The sequence below is a fragment of the Antechinus flavipes genome, chromosome 4 (assembly GCF_016432865.1).
Source record: "Antechinus flavipes isolate AdamAnt ecotype Samford, QLD, Australia chromosome 4, AdamAnt_v2, whole genome shotgun sequence".
Lineage (NCBI taxonomy): Eukaryota > Metazoa > Chordata > Mammalia > Dasyuromorphia > Dasyuridae > Antechinus > Antechinus flavipes.
The window spans coordinates 426911665-426929922 of NC_067401.1; the positions used below are offsets into that span (position 1 = coordinate 426911665).

The 18258-nt window shown below is 41.2% G+C and overlaps 1 protein-coding gene across 4 annotated transcripts in view; it reads left to right on the top strand.

Moving 5' to 3' along the window:
* SLC19A2 (solute carrier family 19 member 2) overlaps nucleotides 1-18258 on the top strand; it is a 30303-nt gene that overhangs the window by 6231 nt on the left and 5814 nt on the right. For 2 of the 4 annotated variants that reach the window (XM_051998991.1, XM_051998993.1), the window contains exons 2-4: nucleotides 1140-1736; nucleotides 8731-8772; nucleotides 17426-17648. In XM_051998991.1, the coding sequence (XP_051854951.1) occupies nucleotides 1140-1736; nucleotides 8731-8772; nucleotides 17426-17648 (862 nt within the window). The remainder of the gene's footprint in view (nucleotides 1-1139; nucleotides 1737-8730; nucleotides 8773-17425; nucleotides 17649-18258) is intronic. The other 2 variants (XM_051998992.1, XM_051998994.1) reach the window with 1 other exon arrangement.

Here is an 18258-nt window from a genome sequence, read left to right on the forward strand (position 1 = left end):
CATGATGAATATAGAAAAGTATGGGAAGACATGTGAACTTTTGAAAAAATAAATATGCAGAACCAGGAAAAGATTATGTATAATGATTATAACATTGAGAATAGGAATAGAGTGAAATGTGATAACCAAGGTTGGCCCCAGAGAAGAGATGGAAAAAATCACATCATGGGCCACTTTGCACAGGTGGTTGGGAGAGCTTGCAACATTACTGATAATAGGTTTTTTTTCTTAGTCTCTGTTGGTTAATTTTGCTGGGGGAGAGTGTTCTTTTATATTCCATTTTTAAAGGAATATCTTTAAAAGTATTCATCTAATTTTGTTCTAAATGAACAATTACTTATTTACCCTCTTGGCCCTTGAGTGACCTAGACCCATGCCAGAAGTTGGTTTGGTTGTGAAGAAGCAAAAATATACAGTGAAAACATAATTGTCATCTTGCATATTGGGAGACTGGGGACTGGTCACTTTGTATATTAACTGAGAGTTAATTCATGTGTCACAAGTGGTCTATCTCTTAGATTCTTTTCCTCCCCCATTTTTCACCACTTGTAAGTAAAGGAAATAGCCTGTCTGTTACATAGGCCTGCCCCTTAACTCCTTTCTCCTTCTAACGCTCTTCTAGGTGCTATAATTATCCCCCATTGTTAAAGTGGAAGAAGCAGAGGGAGCTTGTGACTCACTCAGGGTCGAGCTGAGGCCAGATTTGAACTTGATTTTTCCTGACTTTGGACCCAGCACGCTCCCTGCTGCCCCACACAGCTGCCTCCGGATCCTTTGGCTACCATATTGTGAGGCTGCAGTGTGTGCTGGGCAGGAGAGAGTCCCCACCCACAAATCAAGGATCAAACAACCCCGAACAAGAGAGTTCCCCACAACAATGCTCTTTCCTTCCTTGTTTGCAGAGGTGGGGGACTGTGGCTACGGAATATCGCATAGTAAGCCGCCTTTTTTGGGTCTTTTCCTAATTTTTGTTGCAGGGAATGGCTCCAGATAGAGAATGGATAGAAGGATACGGTGCTATAAAAGCATAAAGTATTAATAAAAATAAGAGAAAATCGCAGATCCCTAAGAGTATTGCAGAAATGCTGAATAACCAAATCTTAGGAAGATAATTATGATTTTGTATTTTCTCCTACCAGGTCTTCAATGAAATTTACCCAGTCTGGACCTATTCCTATTTGGTGCTGCTGTTTCCTGTATTCCTTGCCACAGACTACCTCCGATACAAGCCTGTCATTCTGCTGCAGGGATTCAGCCTCATTGTCACATGGTTCATGCTCCTTTATGCCCAGGGACTGCTGGCTATTCAGTTTCTAGAATTCTTCTATGGCATCGCCACAGCCACGGAAATCGCCTACTACTCCTACATCTACAGCGTGGTGGACCTGGACATGTACCAGAAGGTCACCAGCTACTGCCGAAGTGCCACCCTGGTGGGCTTCACGGTGGGCTCTGTCTTGGGCCAGATCCTCGTCTCCGTGGCGGGCTGGTCTCTCTTCAGCTTAAATGTCATCTCCTTGACCTGTGTGTCGGTGGCCTTCTCCCTGGCCTGGTTTCTGCCCATGCCACAGAAAAGCCTTTTCTTCCACCATGTCGATTCAGCCCACCGAGAAGTGAATGGTCGAGTGCAGAATGGCAGCGTCAGGAACACTCCAAACTCCACTCATCTTCCTGGGTGGGAGGACATGGAATCAAAAATCCCTTTAAATATGGAAGAGCCTTCTTCGGAAGAACCGGTAGGTGGAGCGTGTATTTTCAGGGTGACTATGTGGGAGACTCATATCTTTTGAGAAAAGCAAAGCTGAAAATAGTGTTTTGAATATTTTCTTCTAATTTTGAAAATAATCACATTTGCACACTTTCCCTCTTCACTTTCTTAAGTTAAAAAAAATCGAATAAGGTTGATGTTGTTATTTTATTACTGGAACAGAAGGGTCGGAGGAAAGTTAGGAAGCCCGTTTTATCAGGCCTAATAATTTTCTTAAACATTTCCCTATTACTCCTTTAGGTATGCTAAATCACTCCTCTCCTTTACAGCTAAACCTTTAGAAAAGAAGCTGGTGCTTCCTACTGCCATTTGCTCATTACCCTGTCTCCTTAATCTCTTGCCACATGGATCCCACCAGTCTGCCAATAACTGTCTTTTCCAGTGTCACCAGTGACCTCTTCAGGGCTAAATTCCAATTTCTATTAACACTACCACATTTTCCCAGGCTTGAAAGTTTAGAGTCATCCTCAATATTTCTCATGAGACAGTTTTGTCAAGTGTTTAGCACACTTCGTGGCACATAGTAAGTACGTAATAAAAGCTTGTGTTGCTACCCACTTTTCCATCTTTTTTACCTTTTCCTTTCTCTCCTCTCCCCCCCCCCCCACCCCGGTCACCCTACACATTCATCAATTTGCCACATGCTTCTAGTCGGCTTCCATAATCTCCATCCTATTCTTCCCCTCGCCTTCCCCCATAGCTTCCAAAAGAATCATCCTGTTACAGGTCTGCCCCCAGAAAAAGGAAAAGTACCTGCCGTATAGGGCCGCTGGCCATAAGTGTCAGACCTGACATGCATAGTGTAATTACAAATGGCAGCTTGAGTGAGCAAAGAAAATAGCTTGGGCTTATTTACTGCAATAAATATGCAGTATGCAGATACTTTTCTGCATCAATCCCAAGGGAAGGGAAAGGGAAAGGGAAATGATTTTCCCTTCTCCGATTATATTCCACAGTGGCCTTTGCAGATGTGGAGTACCTAATCATGGAGCTGCAAAGCAGAAGCTCCTGACGTTAGCAGCCTTGAACCCGTCCCGGCTTTTTGTGCCTATCTGGGAAGTGGGTCCATTTATATAGTCTGTTGGATTGTGTTCACCTGCTTTCTCATTAGGTATGCAGATGAATAAATACTGAGGCATTGGGCTCCATCATAGGAGTTTGGAATATATGATTATAAAGGCACAGAATTACAATACAGTACTTGATTAAGAATCATAGACCTAAGAGTAGGAAAGACTTTAAAGTGAAAAGACAAGGAAAAAAAACTTAGGCCAAAGGCCAGAAACTAGTCTCATTTGGCTCTGCCATTAAGTAGTTGATAGGACTACTTGGGAAGACACCGGCTCTCCAGACTTGACTTCCCTGTAAAACATGAGGGGCAAAGGAAAGTACTGTATTGAATAAAAGTTCAGAAAGGAAATTGACCCTAGAGGAGGGATGGATGGATGGATGGATGGAGTTTGCATTAAACTCTTGCTCTATGCTAAGTACAGGGTTATAGACCTCCTGCTCTCGAGGAACGCTTATTCTAATGGGGGGACCCACACCTGTGCAATGTTGGAGCATCTGAGAACCCCTGAGTGACATGCCCAGTGTCTTGTGGCTCAGACTGGGAATGGGAAGGGGCTTTGGAGTTCCACCTGCCCAGTGCCCTCAGCTTAGAGAGCCAGTGTCACATAGGTAATGCAGGGCAGAGCTAGGATTTGAGCGCCAAACTGAGCTTCATTTCTGCTTCGAGACAGGAGAGGGTTGGGCTCCCTGCGAGTGTCCTGTGCACACACAGAGAGCATCACTGTGTCCATCTGTGCGCCCCCAGAATTAAAGCTGTCCTGAGACTTTTGGCAGGTACCTTCTGAATTTTCCCTTGGTCATTAGTTGTGGGGGGAGATGCTAGGAGGCCCCTCCTGCCTCCCTTCTTTGGGCCCCAGGACTACTGAACATCGGGCGGCCTGCCCTTCAGCTTTGCTCTTGGGCCCAAAGGCTCGGGCCTCAGTGTGGGAGACATGATGATCCAGATGTGGCCAGTGCTCCGGGGCACGAAACCTAATAGACGACAAGCCTGGGAAGTGACACAATTGCTTTTCACGACACACCTTTGCTGAATGATTTTTTTTCAGCCTTGTCTGACTCTCTGTGGTCCCTGTGTGGAGCTTTCTTGCAAAGATACTAGAGTGACTTGTCGTTTCCTTCTCCAGCTCATCTTGCAGACAGAGTTATTTTTACCCAGGGTCACATAGCCAGTAAGTATCTGAGGCTGGATTCAAACTTGGGGCCTCCAACAGAGAAGAGCGAGCATGGGTGGTTGTGATTGGGGCAAAGTCTGAGTAGCCAAGACTCTTCTCGCTTTTTCCCCTACCCACTGTGGGCAGAAGGAATTAAAACCAACCTTACCTGCAACTTTTTTTCAAAAGGGCCTATTGTTTTCATTAAGGGGTTGAAAGTCCCTCTTTTCAGAGTATCCCAGAACCGTAGAATTTTTAGGATTGGAGGGTAGTTTAGTAAGTCTTTTAGAAATATCTTACTGTGTTCCTATTTAGTTTCAAAAGAAGTTTTTAACACATTTAAAGTGGAAGTGCTCACTCCCTTTCAAGTCAGCCTGTTCCATTTTTAGAAAGTTCTGACAGCTAGAGAATTCTTTATTTTGAGCTGAAATCTGTCCATGTAATTTCTCCCTGGCCCAGCATCTTCCCTCTGGAGCTACAGAATTAGTCTGATTCTCCCTTGGAGCAGGGGGTTTCAAATGTTTGATGGTGGTGGCAACCATTTTTTCTTCTCTCATCCCTCATCTGTCCCCATCTGAACATTACCAGTTCTTGTAGTCATGACTCTTATGAACATATTTCAAGACCCTCCTCCGCTTCCATCCATTTGGATGTTTCTGTGACTGACCCTATGCCACATGGGATTTGACCAGTGTAGAGTTTGAGATATTTTGTTTCTATTGATGCAGCCCAAGAATATATTTACTTTTCTTCTTTTGATAATAGTCTCACTTATTGGATCACATTAAGCTTAGACACAGCTTAAACACTGAAGCATTTTTCACGTAAATCAAGTTAAATTACTCTAATTCTATGGATGACTGATGTTTTTAACTTTAGTATGGAGTTAAATTCCCAACTTTTACTAGTGTTAACCATCTCTGTCACTTAGGCAGTCTCCCTCAGGATTAACCTCAAGCTATTAAATAACATTTAGACATTTATCGGTTCAAAATTTACCTTGGATAAAATAATTCTGCTGAATTATGGTAGGCCTGGGTATGGTTGTGAAAGTATTTGAGGTTATTAAAAGTACAAATGTAATGATAGCAACAAAATATCATTTGGAGGATTTTCCCCTGGAGAGAGGATCCTGAACAGAGCCAGTCATTCATGATTGGATCACTGGCTAAGAACGAGCAAAGAAAGGTGTCCAATCTCTGTTGGCCCATGAATATGACTCACCTGGGCAGGCAGGTTCAGGTTAAGAAAGCAGGTGAGTCTTTGAAGATAAACACACTGCTGAAAGGCCCAAAGTCTCTGAGGTCAGCTCTGGATAGCCATGTGACCAGACCTGAGTTAATGCCAAGGCTCAGGCTGAGAAAAGATGTAGAGAGCAGGGGCTGAAGGAGGAAGGCAGGCAATAAGTCCGTTTTCAGCATCTGCTTTGCTTTAAGTGCCTTAGAAATCTGGTTTTGGCCTCTACAACATCCCTAGGAGCAAGGGGCTATTATCACCCCATTTTACATTTGAGGAAACTGAGGCAAACAGAGCCTGTTCCAAGGTCAGCTGCGAAGTGTCTGAAGTCAGACTGAACTTGGGTCTTCCTGAATAGAGACCCAGTTCTCCATTATACCGCCCAGCTCCCTGGGTGGACCAGAATACAAAAATACCAGATGGAGTGGGAAGAGACCACAAAGAAGCTCTCTTACTTTGCCTCTGGTACTTCCTGCTAAATGTCTCAGAGGCAGGTGTGCTGTTATCTCAGTGGTGTATGACAGGAGACTAATTGTTAAAGGAGCCAAATGTCGGCACTCCTTACATTGGGCCAGGAGACTCTCAGAGGGATGCAGTGAAGAAAGCTCCCGCCTGGGGACCCCTGGCTTGGGGTCCCTGCTCTGAGCTGTAGCAAGGGGGTGGCCCAGCTCAAGACCCCCACACTCTGGGTGCCCTGGGCCCCTCTCATGGGACAGAGGCTCAGAGAAGCTGTTCCCCTGTATTAGGAGGAATCTCCTGCCTGGACTGGGGGACTCACAGCTCCATCCACTCTCCCCTCTGATGCCTGCTATGAATAAAATTAGAAAGGCAAGAAAAACCAAAGTAGTAAAACAGCCCCGATCTAATTGGAGGGCCAGGCCCCTATGGAAGGCAGCAGGGTCTCCAGTTTGCATGTGCTTCTAGGGACCCTACTGTTTTAGCAAATTTAGAAAAGGCATTTATAAACCAAAAAGTGTATTTTTTTTTTAAAAAAAGCTTTAAATTTTCAAATTGAATGCCATGAACTTAAACAGTTCTCTAAAGTACCAATAAAATGGATCAAGTAAAGGAAAAAGTCAATGTTAGCATTTTCAATGATGAACTTCCTTTTCTAACACTCTTCGACATCTAAAACATGTAGTCCTTTCTTTTCTACCCTCACTTTGTAAATTGATGGATTCTGTGATTGGTTTTTCCTTCTATCAGCTTCACCTCTGGGTACCAATGGCAGCATGTTTTTTTTTTTTTTTTATTTTATTTTATTTTGGTAACATCACTTGAAGAGCTCAAACTTCAAAATTTCCTTTGGAATCTTAAAGTGAAGGTTTCCTCCATTGCCAAGGGTGTCAAAGCTGACTCTGTAAGGGTGATCCATGCTTGGCTTCTTGAACATGAAGAACTTCCCTTTTTTTTGGTACCTGGAATCCCTTCCCTTAGGATTCAACTTTGCCTCCCTCTAGTTATTATTTTAATGACATTCTTACTTTGTCTTGAAGAAAGGAGATTAAGAATACAGTTTTATGTGCTTCTCTATCCCACAGAGGAAATTAAAATATTCAAAAAACTAGCACAGTCCAAACTCAAATAATTAAATTAAAATAGGACATATTTAGGAAATGAAATGAGACTGCAGGGAGTGTTAGCCAGTACTCAAAATGTGTCTGGCTTTTGATCCTCATTTAAATAGATAGATTTGGGCTCTGTGTGTTTCCTTTCATGAGTCATTAAAATGATCCTTCTTTGGCTTTCTTCTTTAAATGTATTGGGGAGATGAAGTTGGGGAAGATGTAAAGGGTGATGAAGTTCAGGAAGCCATGCCATCTGTATATCATTGGGAGGGGGTAGAGTTTGGGAATAGGTGGGGAAGGGAAAGGGGAAAAGGAAAAATCTTAAAATGGAGTCAACTGCTATTTTCAAGTAGATTACAGGACTGCTGTAGTCAAGGAAAGTGAGCCTGATATCCCAGGGGCAGTTAGAATAGAGATGTGAAATCCCTGGATTGTAGCTCTAGCTCTGAAAATTGTCTGCTGAGTGAGTTCGGGTGGCCAGGTGGCAGATTATTTAAAGCAGTATGCAGCTTTGCATGAATTTAACTATCTCCCCAGAAAGAGGGAAATCTAATTAACCTGAGCACTGAGAATCCTAATTTTATAGTCATTCAGATGCCTTATGGCAGGGCCTTTATACAGGAATTCCTCCTTCAGGTACTTCTGAAATGCAGTTTGACTGTTGGGTTAAAGACCTTGTCATTTAAATTTTGAGTTAATTGTTTTTCTGTTTTTAAAAAGCTTTATTTCTCATTCATCTCCCTGTTGGGTCCCCCTTGCTGCTTTACTTTTCCTGCTGTTCCCATTGTTACTGCATTTCCTCCGTGATAAGTTCAAATTAAACGTTTTCTGAATACAGCCTTCAGCTCTCAGAAAATTGAAACTCCTTGAGAGTTCTAATACAAGGGAATGAGCATTGCACAAATATGCAGCAGATACCTTCTGGGTTTGTTTTGTTGTGTTTTGTTTTGTTGAAGAAAGGGAGACCATACATACCTGAGATCCCTAAAACTATGACTAGCCCCAATTAATATGTTGTTGATTAAATAACACTATCTGTGGGAGACACTTGATAGGAAAATCAAACTATGTTTCCTCAGTGACAGTTTTTGTCTGTAATAAGCTTGCATTTTTTTTTTTTTAATTAATGGAAAGTCCTTCCATTTCTATATTTTTAGTATGTGCACTCAACATAAAAAGACTTGGATCTTTTTTCTTTAACCAAACATTTTTCTGCTTCCATTTTTATAATCTTTCTATAATATGATTTGTTATAGTGATTGTTTTTACTAAAAATGAACCAAACTTGTGTTTCTGATATAAATATTAGTTGGTTGTATTGGATAATTTTTAGTTCAATTCAAGAAGAATAGATTCAACAGTCATTTATCAAAAAACTACTATGTGCCAGGCACTGGCACCGGGAAATGCTACAGGATATACAATGTTATTGGATAAAAACAAAATGTTTACAGAAATAAATATGAAATAAATGAATACTAAGTTTTGGGGGAATAAGGAGGTCTACTCATAAATGCACACGCAAAGAGCAAAGCTGGCCAAGGAAGACATGTGCTGTCATTCAGGCAAAAGCTCTTAGGTGGGAATTGGTGCATGCAAGTAAGGCTGCGAGACCAAAATGTAGAGTACATGAGGAGTAATGGAAAATCAGTCATGAAAGATAGGAGCCATTCTGCTATGTCCCCTGAGGAGCTACAAAAGCTTCTTGTGGACAAGAATGACATTGCCAGACCTGTGCTAAGAAAGGTCACTCTTGGCTGTCTCACAAGACTCCCTTCATCCCATTGTTCAATAAATTCAACGTAGTAGATTGATTATTACATACTTACTTTGGTCCTCTATTCTCATTTGTCAATATTTTATTCAATACTTTTGCACTGTTATTCATTCATAATACTTAGCTATATTTCTCTTTCTCTTTTTCTATTCTTGCCAGGTTTGGGGATCAGAACGGCGTTTGACTTCTAGAAAGAATGAGGTAGATTATCCCTCACCCTTTTTTGAAATCAGTTTGTGTGGGATGCGTCCAAGTCTGGAATGTTTAAAGGAATTCATTTGTATCTCATTCTGGCCCTAATTCCTTTTTACAGGGCTTATTTCTTCATCTGAGAAGAAAGTATTTAAATTGTCTACATCTTCTTTCAAAGCCTGCTGTGACATTTTTCTAATGTTGTAATTATTTGTCCGTTTCTTTCGAGCCTTTGTTTTGTTTTCTTCTGCACAAGGGCTAACCAGGACTTAGCATATATAGTCATGTGGTGCACAGGCTGGCCTGGGGACAAGAACCAGGTTTGAACCCGTGGACTTTGAGCCTCTTCATCTGTCTCAGCCTCAGCTTCCTTCTCTGTGAAATCAAGGGCTTCTGCTGCATGAGTGCTGGCTCCAATGTAGGATCCTGTGGTCTCCTGACAATTCTTCTTTCTTTTGAGTTTGTGGTGGAACACTGCTTGCTCATTTCTGCTTTGGGGAATTTGATTTCCCCCCATATTTTGATGAAATCCCTTTAAAAGTTTTCTATTTTATTGACTTTTCAACTTTTAATCATTTCCTGCTTTGTATTTGCTTTGGGTATATTAATTTGCTAATTTTCTACTTTCTTTGAACCACAAACTCTAATGATTGATAATTTTTCTGTCTTTTCTGATGTGTTCATGGAATGGATTTGCCTCATGGTATTGCTTTGCCTATCTCATCAGTTTTGACAGAGAGAGGGTGTCAGCACTGATTAAGCCTCTAAGTACTATGTCCTAGGCACTGGCCAAGCCCTTCACAAATATTATCTCATTTGATTCCCACAACAGCCCCCGGAGTCAGATGTGATTATTATCTTTTTTTTATAGATAAGACCAAGCAGACCTAGCCAGTAAGGGTCTGAGGCTGAATATGTTCCCCACATACTACTCAGCCCCTATTACGTTTGTATAGTGTACACACTTAGGAATGTACACATTTGTGTCCCTGAGGGAGTGTGAGCTCCTCAACAATGGCAGGGTTTCCTTGTGATTCTGAATCTCCAGGGTCTTGTACAGATCTGGAAGTCAGCAGATCCTTTACAAATGCTCCTGGAGGGATTTGCCTAGTCCAGCCCAATCCCCGTCACACCCCTCTCAACTAGTTGCCGCCAAACCTGCACCTGAGACCTCCAGGAAGGAGGGATCTGCCCCTCCCAAAGTTGCTTATGTCACTTTTGTGTGGCCCTATAGGGGTCATGGAAAATTACATCTTTTTTTCTTCACCTCTAACTATAAATTTAATCTTTCTTTTGAATAGGAATATAGACAACAAGCCACAGTAATGTTGTTCTTTAGCATGTCAGAGGAGTTCTTGATCCCCAAAAAGGTTAAGAAACCTTGGTCTGAGTGATCCCTGGGACTCCTTTCATTCCTAACATTCCTGATTTTAGGGAAAGATGCTCTTATTTGTCACTGAGGCCCAGAGTCATAACTTTTAAAAAATTAATGCAACCAGCTTTTTATCCCCCAAGAATGATACTGAAGCGTCAGAGAGTTTAAGGGTATGCTTTTTTCTTCTCCTGTATGACCATGGTTTGTACACATTAAATTAGGAGCTTTGACCGCATATGTGACTAGTTTATATGTTGCTCTTGCCAGAATTTTTAGAATAAACATTGTATTGATACTCTTTTTAAAACATTGCCACCACTTTCCAATGACTCCCCTCCCATAGAACCTTCTTTTTATAACAAAGAAGTGCAGTTAATTGCAACATATCAACATGACTTTTTGCCATTACATATCTCCTTCCACATCAGTGGTCCCCTGTCTCTTTTTTAGCAGGAGGAAGATTCCTCCATTGTATGTTCTATCAGTTCTTGAGTGGATATTTTAGAACTCTGGTATCTTTCAATATTTATGTTATTGTTCTTGTTGTATAAATTATTCTGATTTTGTAATTTTGTTTGATATCCGCTCATACAAGTTTTCCCAAGTTCACTTGAGTTCATATTATTTTTTTCTTATGGTACGAAATAGGGCACATTCCCGTGCCACTTTGTTCAGCCAGTTTACTCATCATTTCATGGGCTTCTAATTGTTTCTAATTCTTTGTTACCACATAGACAAAAAATGCTGCTATAAATATCTTTGTACACGTGGGACCTTTCTGTAATGTTCAGGCTAGCTTTCTGGAGGATCTTGGGACCAGTCTTGATCTTGGTGGATGAGTGCGGGAGGCAGGAGAGCCTCTAGAAGGATGGTCAAAAATGGAATGTCTCATTTCCAGTCCTTCTCAGCCCTTGAATACTCTATTACAATTACATCATTACAGCATACTGAATATGTGTGAACTAGAGAATTAGTACATCACCATGCTAAGTACTAAGTTTATGTCTACTAAAGAACCATCATCTCATCAATTCCACTGAGTTAACATCTTGTTGTAAGTATCCTTGTTTCAAGTATACTTCTTCAGAGTTCCAGCCCTGTACTCCTTTCTACTGATTTTTTCCTTCTTTGATTTATCCTCAGTAGTGATCTGTGGGTCAAAAGGATAATACAATTTTATGACTTCTGAGTATAATGCCAAATTGTTTTTTCCAGAACTGTTGGCAAAATTCATAGTTCCACCATTGCATCAATGTACTTTTTCCCTATGTGTCATAAATGTGTGTGTGTGTGTGTGTGTGTGTGTGTGTGTGTGTGTGTGGCTTTTTTTCATCGTGGCCAATCTGATCCATGTGAAACCTTTTAAGAGTGTTTGATTTTCATGTATTTTATAATTTGGAGGATTTTTTCAAATGATGATGATATGCATTCCTTCCTTTTAAAAACTGCTTATTCATATCTTTTGCCATCTAGTTCTAACATTATGTGATTTTAGTAATGAATACAATGGAAGTAAATCTTCACTTGGATTCAAAAAGTCAGCTGTAAAGTACTATGAACGAGATGTATTCAGAAAGCAGTTCATAAAAAAAAGGGTCTCTGGACAGAATAGAATTTGACACTGGAGTGGATTGACCCAAGCTAAGGCAATAAAGTAGTATGAATCAATGCAGGACTGGCTTTAATCTAGCATCACTTTGCTTTCTTAAACAGAAAATGACTGGATGCTTTGGCCTGCCTGGTCTGCTTAGTTCCTGAACTTTGAACAGGATGTGGGAAAATTTTGGTTTGTAGATAAGTGGAACAGCAAGATGAGTAAGCAGAGGGCTTTTGTTCTTTTATATTTGCATGAGTTTCCTATACCTCTTGATTATTAGACATTTATTCAATAAATTTGCAGCAAAGATTTTTTTTCTCAATTGATATTTGCCTTTCTTATACTAGTTACATTGATTTTTGTGCAAATTTTTTGTAAAGGTTTGTATAATTAAAATTGCTTAATTTTGGTTTTTTATAATAATCTCTGTCTCTTGAGTAAGAATTTTCCCATGCCATGCTTATGCAAGATACATATTTTTTTTCCTTTTTCTTTTGATTTTTTTTCTTTTTGGATTTTACTTTTTTATTCTTGGGTTATATATAAATTTGGAATTTATTAGACTATATGGTTAAAAATATTGACCTCAATCTTATGTTTTCTCCCAAACTGTTTTCTTCTTTTTCTTATAGTTTATCCTAGTAGTTTGTTTTCTTGGACCCCATGATCATATTTTTCCTACAACTATACTCATATTTACTATGATTCTTAATTATACAGCCATTCTTTGGGGCCTGTCTTACTGTTTGTTCTGTAGGTAAAGAGCTGAGATAAAGTGAAGTTTGTATTTATATCAAGTTCTATAGTAAGGTTTTTTTTTTAATATATATTTATAAAAAGAATATAGGAGAGCTGGAAAGGATTTTAGACAGCTTAGATAGCTAAAGATCTTATGGACTGGATATCAACTAGTCCAAAGGTGTCAAACATGTGGCCCTTTCATGGAACTGGAACCAGATTAAAATATAATTGGGAAATAGTTAATGAAATAAAAAAGGCACAATAAAACACAGTTAATATTACATTTTAAAACAAAATTAGGATGCACACATACCCGGAATAGTGGCTTCTATTTCTAGAGCCATTAGTAGCTGTTACAAAAGCCACTGGAAATTTCCTTAATAGCCCTTAGTTTTCTTTTGTTGATACTATGGTAGGTGGCAGTTAACCATTTCAAGAGAACAGTTATTTATTGCCGGCCAGTTATATGCAAATCATCATTCTAGACACTGTGGCTACAAAGGCCAGACAAAACCCCAAAACTTTCTTACGTTTTGCATGTAGGGATACCCTGGCTGTACTGACATACAAGAGAATGTGAGGAGGCAGAGACTATTAGCAAGTAGAAGAATCCAAAAAGAGCATCGGAGGAAGGGACCCCTCACTTGGGAGAGCCCAGGGGCTCCGAGAGGCATGGGGGTGGCCAGACGGGGAATGTGGGAAGTGCGATTTTGTTCAGTGAGAGCGGAGCCATCCTGCGGGACGTTGAATGCCGGGCTGGCTCTGTCCGACTGGCGAGGTGGCGCCCACTGCCCTGGGCACGGGAATCGGGAAGAACCGGGATTGGCCCCTGCGGAGATGAGAACGGCACCTGAGTCCCGGGGGAGCTGGGAGAACTAGGCGAGGACCTATATGCACGGCCCGCTGCAGACTTCTACTGGGAAATAACCGCGCCAGGAGTGGGCCGTACCTGCGCTGACCGCCAGCCAGCGAGCTTTCTGTCCGCTGTCGGGAGGCGGGGCTATGATGTAGACCGCGCTTCCGATTGGATGTGCAGAGATCGAAGGCGCTAAGGACCTGGAGCACAGCGCTTCCAGTGGGAAAGAGGGCGGGAGAGAAGGCTCTGAGAAGGCGATGGCCCTGAGCCGGCCCTTGAAGGCGAGCGGGACCCCCCCACCCAGAGAGGAGGAGGAGAAGGAGGAGGTTTGTTCCAGGAAGGCAGGGGCGCCTGCGCAAACGCAAATGACCAGATCCCGGAGCGGAGGGGGAAGCCGCAGTCCAGCTTGTCCCAAGTGTAGTACGTGTGTTAGGGGAATGACGGGGCTCAGAAATTGTGGGGCTTCTCTTGCTGAGCGTGGGCTGCTGTCCCTCTTGGGCTGCCCTTCCTCCATCACTCCGGGCGGCAGTCACACATCTGCGTCTAGTGCCAGCCCTTCTTGGAAAGTCGGGTTTCACGTTTCCACATAGATTATTATAGGATCAAGAACTTTTTGAGTCAAGAGGGAACCTTGGACACCTTCTGGAGCCCAGGGTCTCATCTTACACATAGAAATGGACTCTGGAAGGTTACATAGGTAGTTCAGAGGAGAGCCCAGTCTAAGACTTGGATTTTCTTTCTCTAAATCCCAGTATTTCTGATACCGTGCCCTGACAGAATCTGCCATGACGGTCCACCTTCCACAGGCCCCATTGGGGATCCTGGGAGCTTCTTGCCTTGCTGTTCCACTTAGCCACAAACCATCGCTTTCCCACTTCCTGTTCAGAGCTCTGCAGACCAGGCCGGCCAAGAGGTCCTTCTGTTGTGGAATCAGAAAGCAAAGTGTTGCGGTCAGTCCAGAGATGTTGGAGTGCTGCTTTGGCTCAGGCAGCCTGCTGCCTTGTATTTGTTTAATCACAGAATGCTAGAAATGGAAGGGACCTTATTAGAAGCCATCTCCTACTGAGGTTTTTTAACCTTTTGTGCGTGTGTGTCTTGGCCCTCTTTGACAACTAGTGAAGATTAACACTACTGTGCTATGTTGCCTAACTTCACAATGGGAGGAAATAGGAAATTTCAGCTAGAGGCTAGCAAACATAGCAATATGTTTTTTTCTTATGCATGTTCACAATTCCCTTAAATCCTGTACCCCAGAGATCCATGGCCCCCAAGTTATAAAGCCCTGATCAAGCAGATGAGGTTACACCTGTGTGCTGCATTATATCCCTGCTTTTACTGTACCAAGTTGCCCTGGCATTTAAAAACATTTGTTTTCCCCTTCCGCCTCCAGCAAAGGGTATTATCACTGGAATAGCTATTTCTTGGAACTCCTTTTAACAAGGAACCTGTGATTCTTTCCTAGTCAATAAGTGGATTCCCTATAAGGGACAAGGGGGACTATTATAAGCTCATTTGGGAGACAAGACTCACATATGCTAAACAGCTGCTGTTGTGATATTGTGATTTCATCAAAACCAAGGTCAAGATGTACAGCCTTTTTTGGCTGACATTACTGATGGGGTTCAATTATAGAGGTGAGCAATTAACTAGTCTAACTTATTCTTGATGTTAGCATAATTTGATTAATATTTTCATCCTTTGGTTTGAATTCTGACAAGATGAGAGGGAAACCTAGTATTGCATGTGTGGTATTTTTTGTACATCTGCATATGTATGCTAATATGTGTGTGTGTGTGTGTGTGTGTATGTGTAACATACTTATAATTGTGTATTATGTTTTATATATAATAAGAGCTAGTATGTATGTCTATATATATAAAATTATTTAGCTATATGTAGTATATACATGTATATGGTATATATTTGTAAGTATGTATTATATTTTATATATGAGCTAGTGTGCATGTGTGCATATATGTGCATATGTATAAAATATTTAGCTATATGCAGTACATACACATATGTAGTATATATTATATTTATAATTGTATATTATATTTTATATTTAATAAGATCTAATGACACATATATAAAATAATATTATTTTATTTATTTATTTAGCTATTGTAGAGTACTGAACCGAAGGACCAGGCAAACCTAGGTTTACATCTATTCTCTGACTCTTAACTTTTTAGCCTCCATTTCCTAATTCTGAAATAGGATTATAATAAAGATGTAGTCTCTACTTCACAGAATTATTTTGAAACTCAAATGAGATAATATGTGCAAAACACTTGGCACACCTTAAAGCCCATACAGGTATTTTATTATTTTATTTTTTTATTGTTATCCAAAAAAATCTCAACAGGCTAGAAAAATAGGCTGAGATGAATTGTATGAAATTCAGTAGGGAATCAATATAAAATCCTTTACTTGGGTTCAGAAAGTCAGCTACAAAGTACATTATGAACAGGTCCTAGGACTTTTAGTGGGCTACAAATTCATTATGAATTAGCAGCATGGTAGATACACTTTTTAACCCCCAAAGCTGACAGTATTTAGTGTCCTTCCTGGGTGTGGTGTGTTAAGAGCCCTGATTGGGTCAGACCCCAGAGCATTGTGCCCAGATCTAGATGTCAGATTATCTATGGAATATTGAAAAGAGGAAGGCAGTGATAGTGAAGGGACTAGAAGCTGTGACATAAGCCAGCCAGTCAGTAAGTACTTACTGGAAATCTGTCCTGTGCACGATCCTACTCTTCAGGACCAGGGACAGACACAAAATGGTGCAGGCCTTCAAGAAGCTAATTTTTTACTGGGGAGAGAGGAACAACAGAAAAGTAAATACATAATTTGAATGAGGGGAAGAGAGGAGACAGCAGGGAAAAGACTTCTTACAGAAACAGAGATTTAGAGTGGAAGAACACCTTGGAAACTCTCTAGTCCAGGCCCTTCTCTTAACATGGGAGAAAATTGAAGTTCATGGTTAGTGGTTGATTTGGGATGAGGCTCGAAGGAAATTGGAGTGAAGAGAGGGTATCTCCAATGTGAGAAATAACTATATAAAGAAATGGAGGTGGGAGATGGAAGTTTAGTTGAAACTAGTTTGTGAAGGGGAGTAAGGTGCCCATGTCCTGGAACACTCAGCCTGGAGCCCGATTCTCCATATCACCAGTCACTGATAGGTACCAAACACCTGAAGGTCTGTTGAAAGATGTTCGATCTAAAGAACAATTTGGGGAAAGCTGTATTGAAACATTCAGAGTTGGCATTTGGAAGAAGGGTTAAATTTGTTCATGGCCTACAGGACAGAAGTAAGACTTACCTGAGGTTGAAAGATTGGAGGTTAGAAGAAGACAATTTCAGCTCAACATAAGGAAAAAAAAAACAACTTACAATGAGAGCTATCTAAAAAAACAACCAAAAAACCCCAAAACAAACAAACAAACAAACAAAAAACACTAGAATGGGCTAGTATGGGCAGTAAATACTGTGCTTTATGATTGTGTAATACTCACGCACATGCACATACAACATCCTATCTAAAATGCCATAGCAGGAATTCAGGCTGTTAAGTAGGAGTTGAACTAGATAAGCCTCTGAGGTTCCCCCAAGATCCCATGATATCCTGCACCCTTCTTTTTTTGCAGAGAGTATGCCTCCTACTTTTTAATGGAAGCCTCATTGCACAGCTGGTAAATCTGTCATTCAAGAGCAACCTAGTTAAATCTGGAAAAATTCATTTATAGAAACGAAGGCCACCGGGTTAGGAAATGTTTTGACCACACCAACTCAAAAAGATTGTCTTAAGGCATGGAGAATCTTTGCTTCAATAGGGGAGATTACTCATTCACACTAATTGAATTAATCATATTATGGTACTTCCAAACAGACCATTTATAGGCAGAAGATTGAAAAATGTTTGTTAGTATAATTGTTAGCAAGTATTTATTTCACAGAAGCAGACACTTGGGTTTTGCAAGCCCACAAAAAGTTCAAGGATATTAGAAAACTGGAAACTGCCCCTGTGTGTTCTGGGAAGACTCATCCCGTTTGGGTCTCTCTGTTGTCTCCGGCCCCTGGGCCTATGTAGGAATCCAAGCCAGACCGCCTGCTTGTGCTGAAGGTTCTGTGGAAAGATTTCTTGGTGTGCTATTCCTCCCGGCCTCTGCTCTGCTGGTCCGTGTGGTGGGCCCTCTCTACCTGTGGCTATTTCCAAGTGGTGAACTACACCCAGGGTCTCTGGGAACAAGTGATGCCTTCTCGCAATGCTGATATCTATAATGGTGGAGTGGAAGCAGTTTCCACACTGTTGGGTAAGTCCATTCAGATTCCTGGCCACTGCCGGGCCCCTATTTCCCATTTGGTTTAGACCGGTCTCTTCCCTCTCTCTTTAGAGATGCTGTCTTAATTCCCATTCTGAGGCTTTTGTTCATCTTCCTTCTTCCTTCCCAGCTAAACCTTCATCAGAGCCTAAATTCTTCCCCTTCCTCTTTGAAACTCTCCTGGGCTATAGTAGCCCAAGGAATCCCATTCTCTGAACTCTGATTATTCCCAGCACATTTATCACAAAATTTCATCCCAAAGGTAGTTCGGCATTATTCACTAATAATTCATGGGTGGATAGCTTGTCTTTTTGTAAAAGTCTAAGGGCAGGAACTATATTGTGAAGGCAGCAAGATACTACAGTAGGTAGAGAGCTAATCCTGGAGACAGGAAAATCTGAGTTCAAATCCTTCCTTAGACACTAGCTGTGTGACAGACAAGTCACTGAAATTCCTATCTACCTCAGTTCATTTATCTGTATAATGGGAACAATAACATCATCTATTTCCTAAAGTTAAGAGGATTGAATTTTGTAAAACACTTTACAAATTCTGTAAAATACTATGTGTAGAGGGCCAGGTGGACATCAAGGCCAGCAGG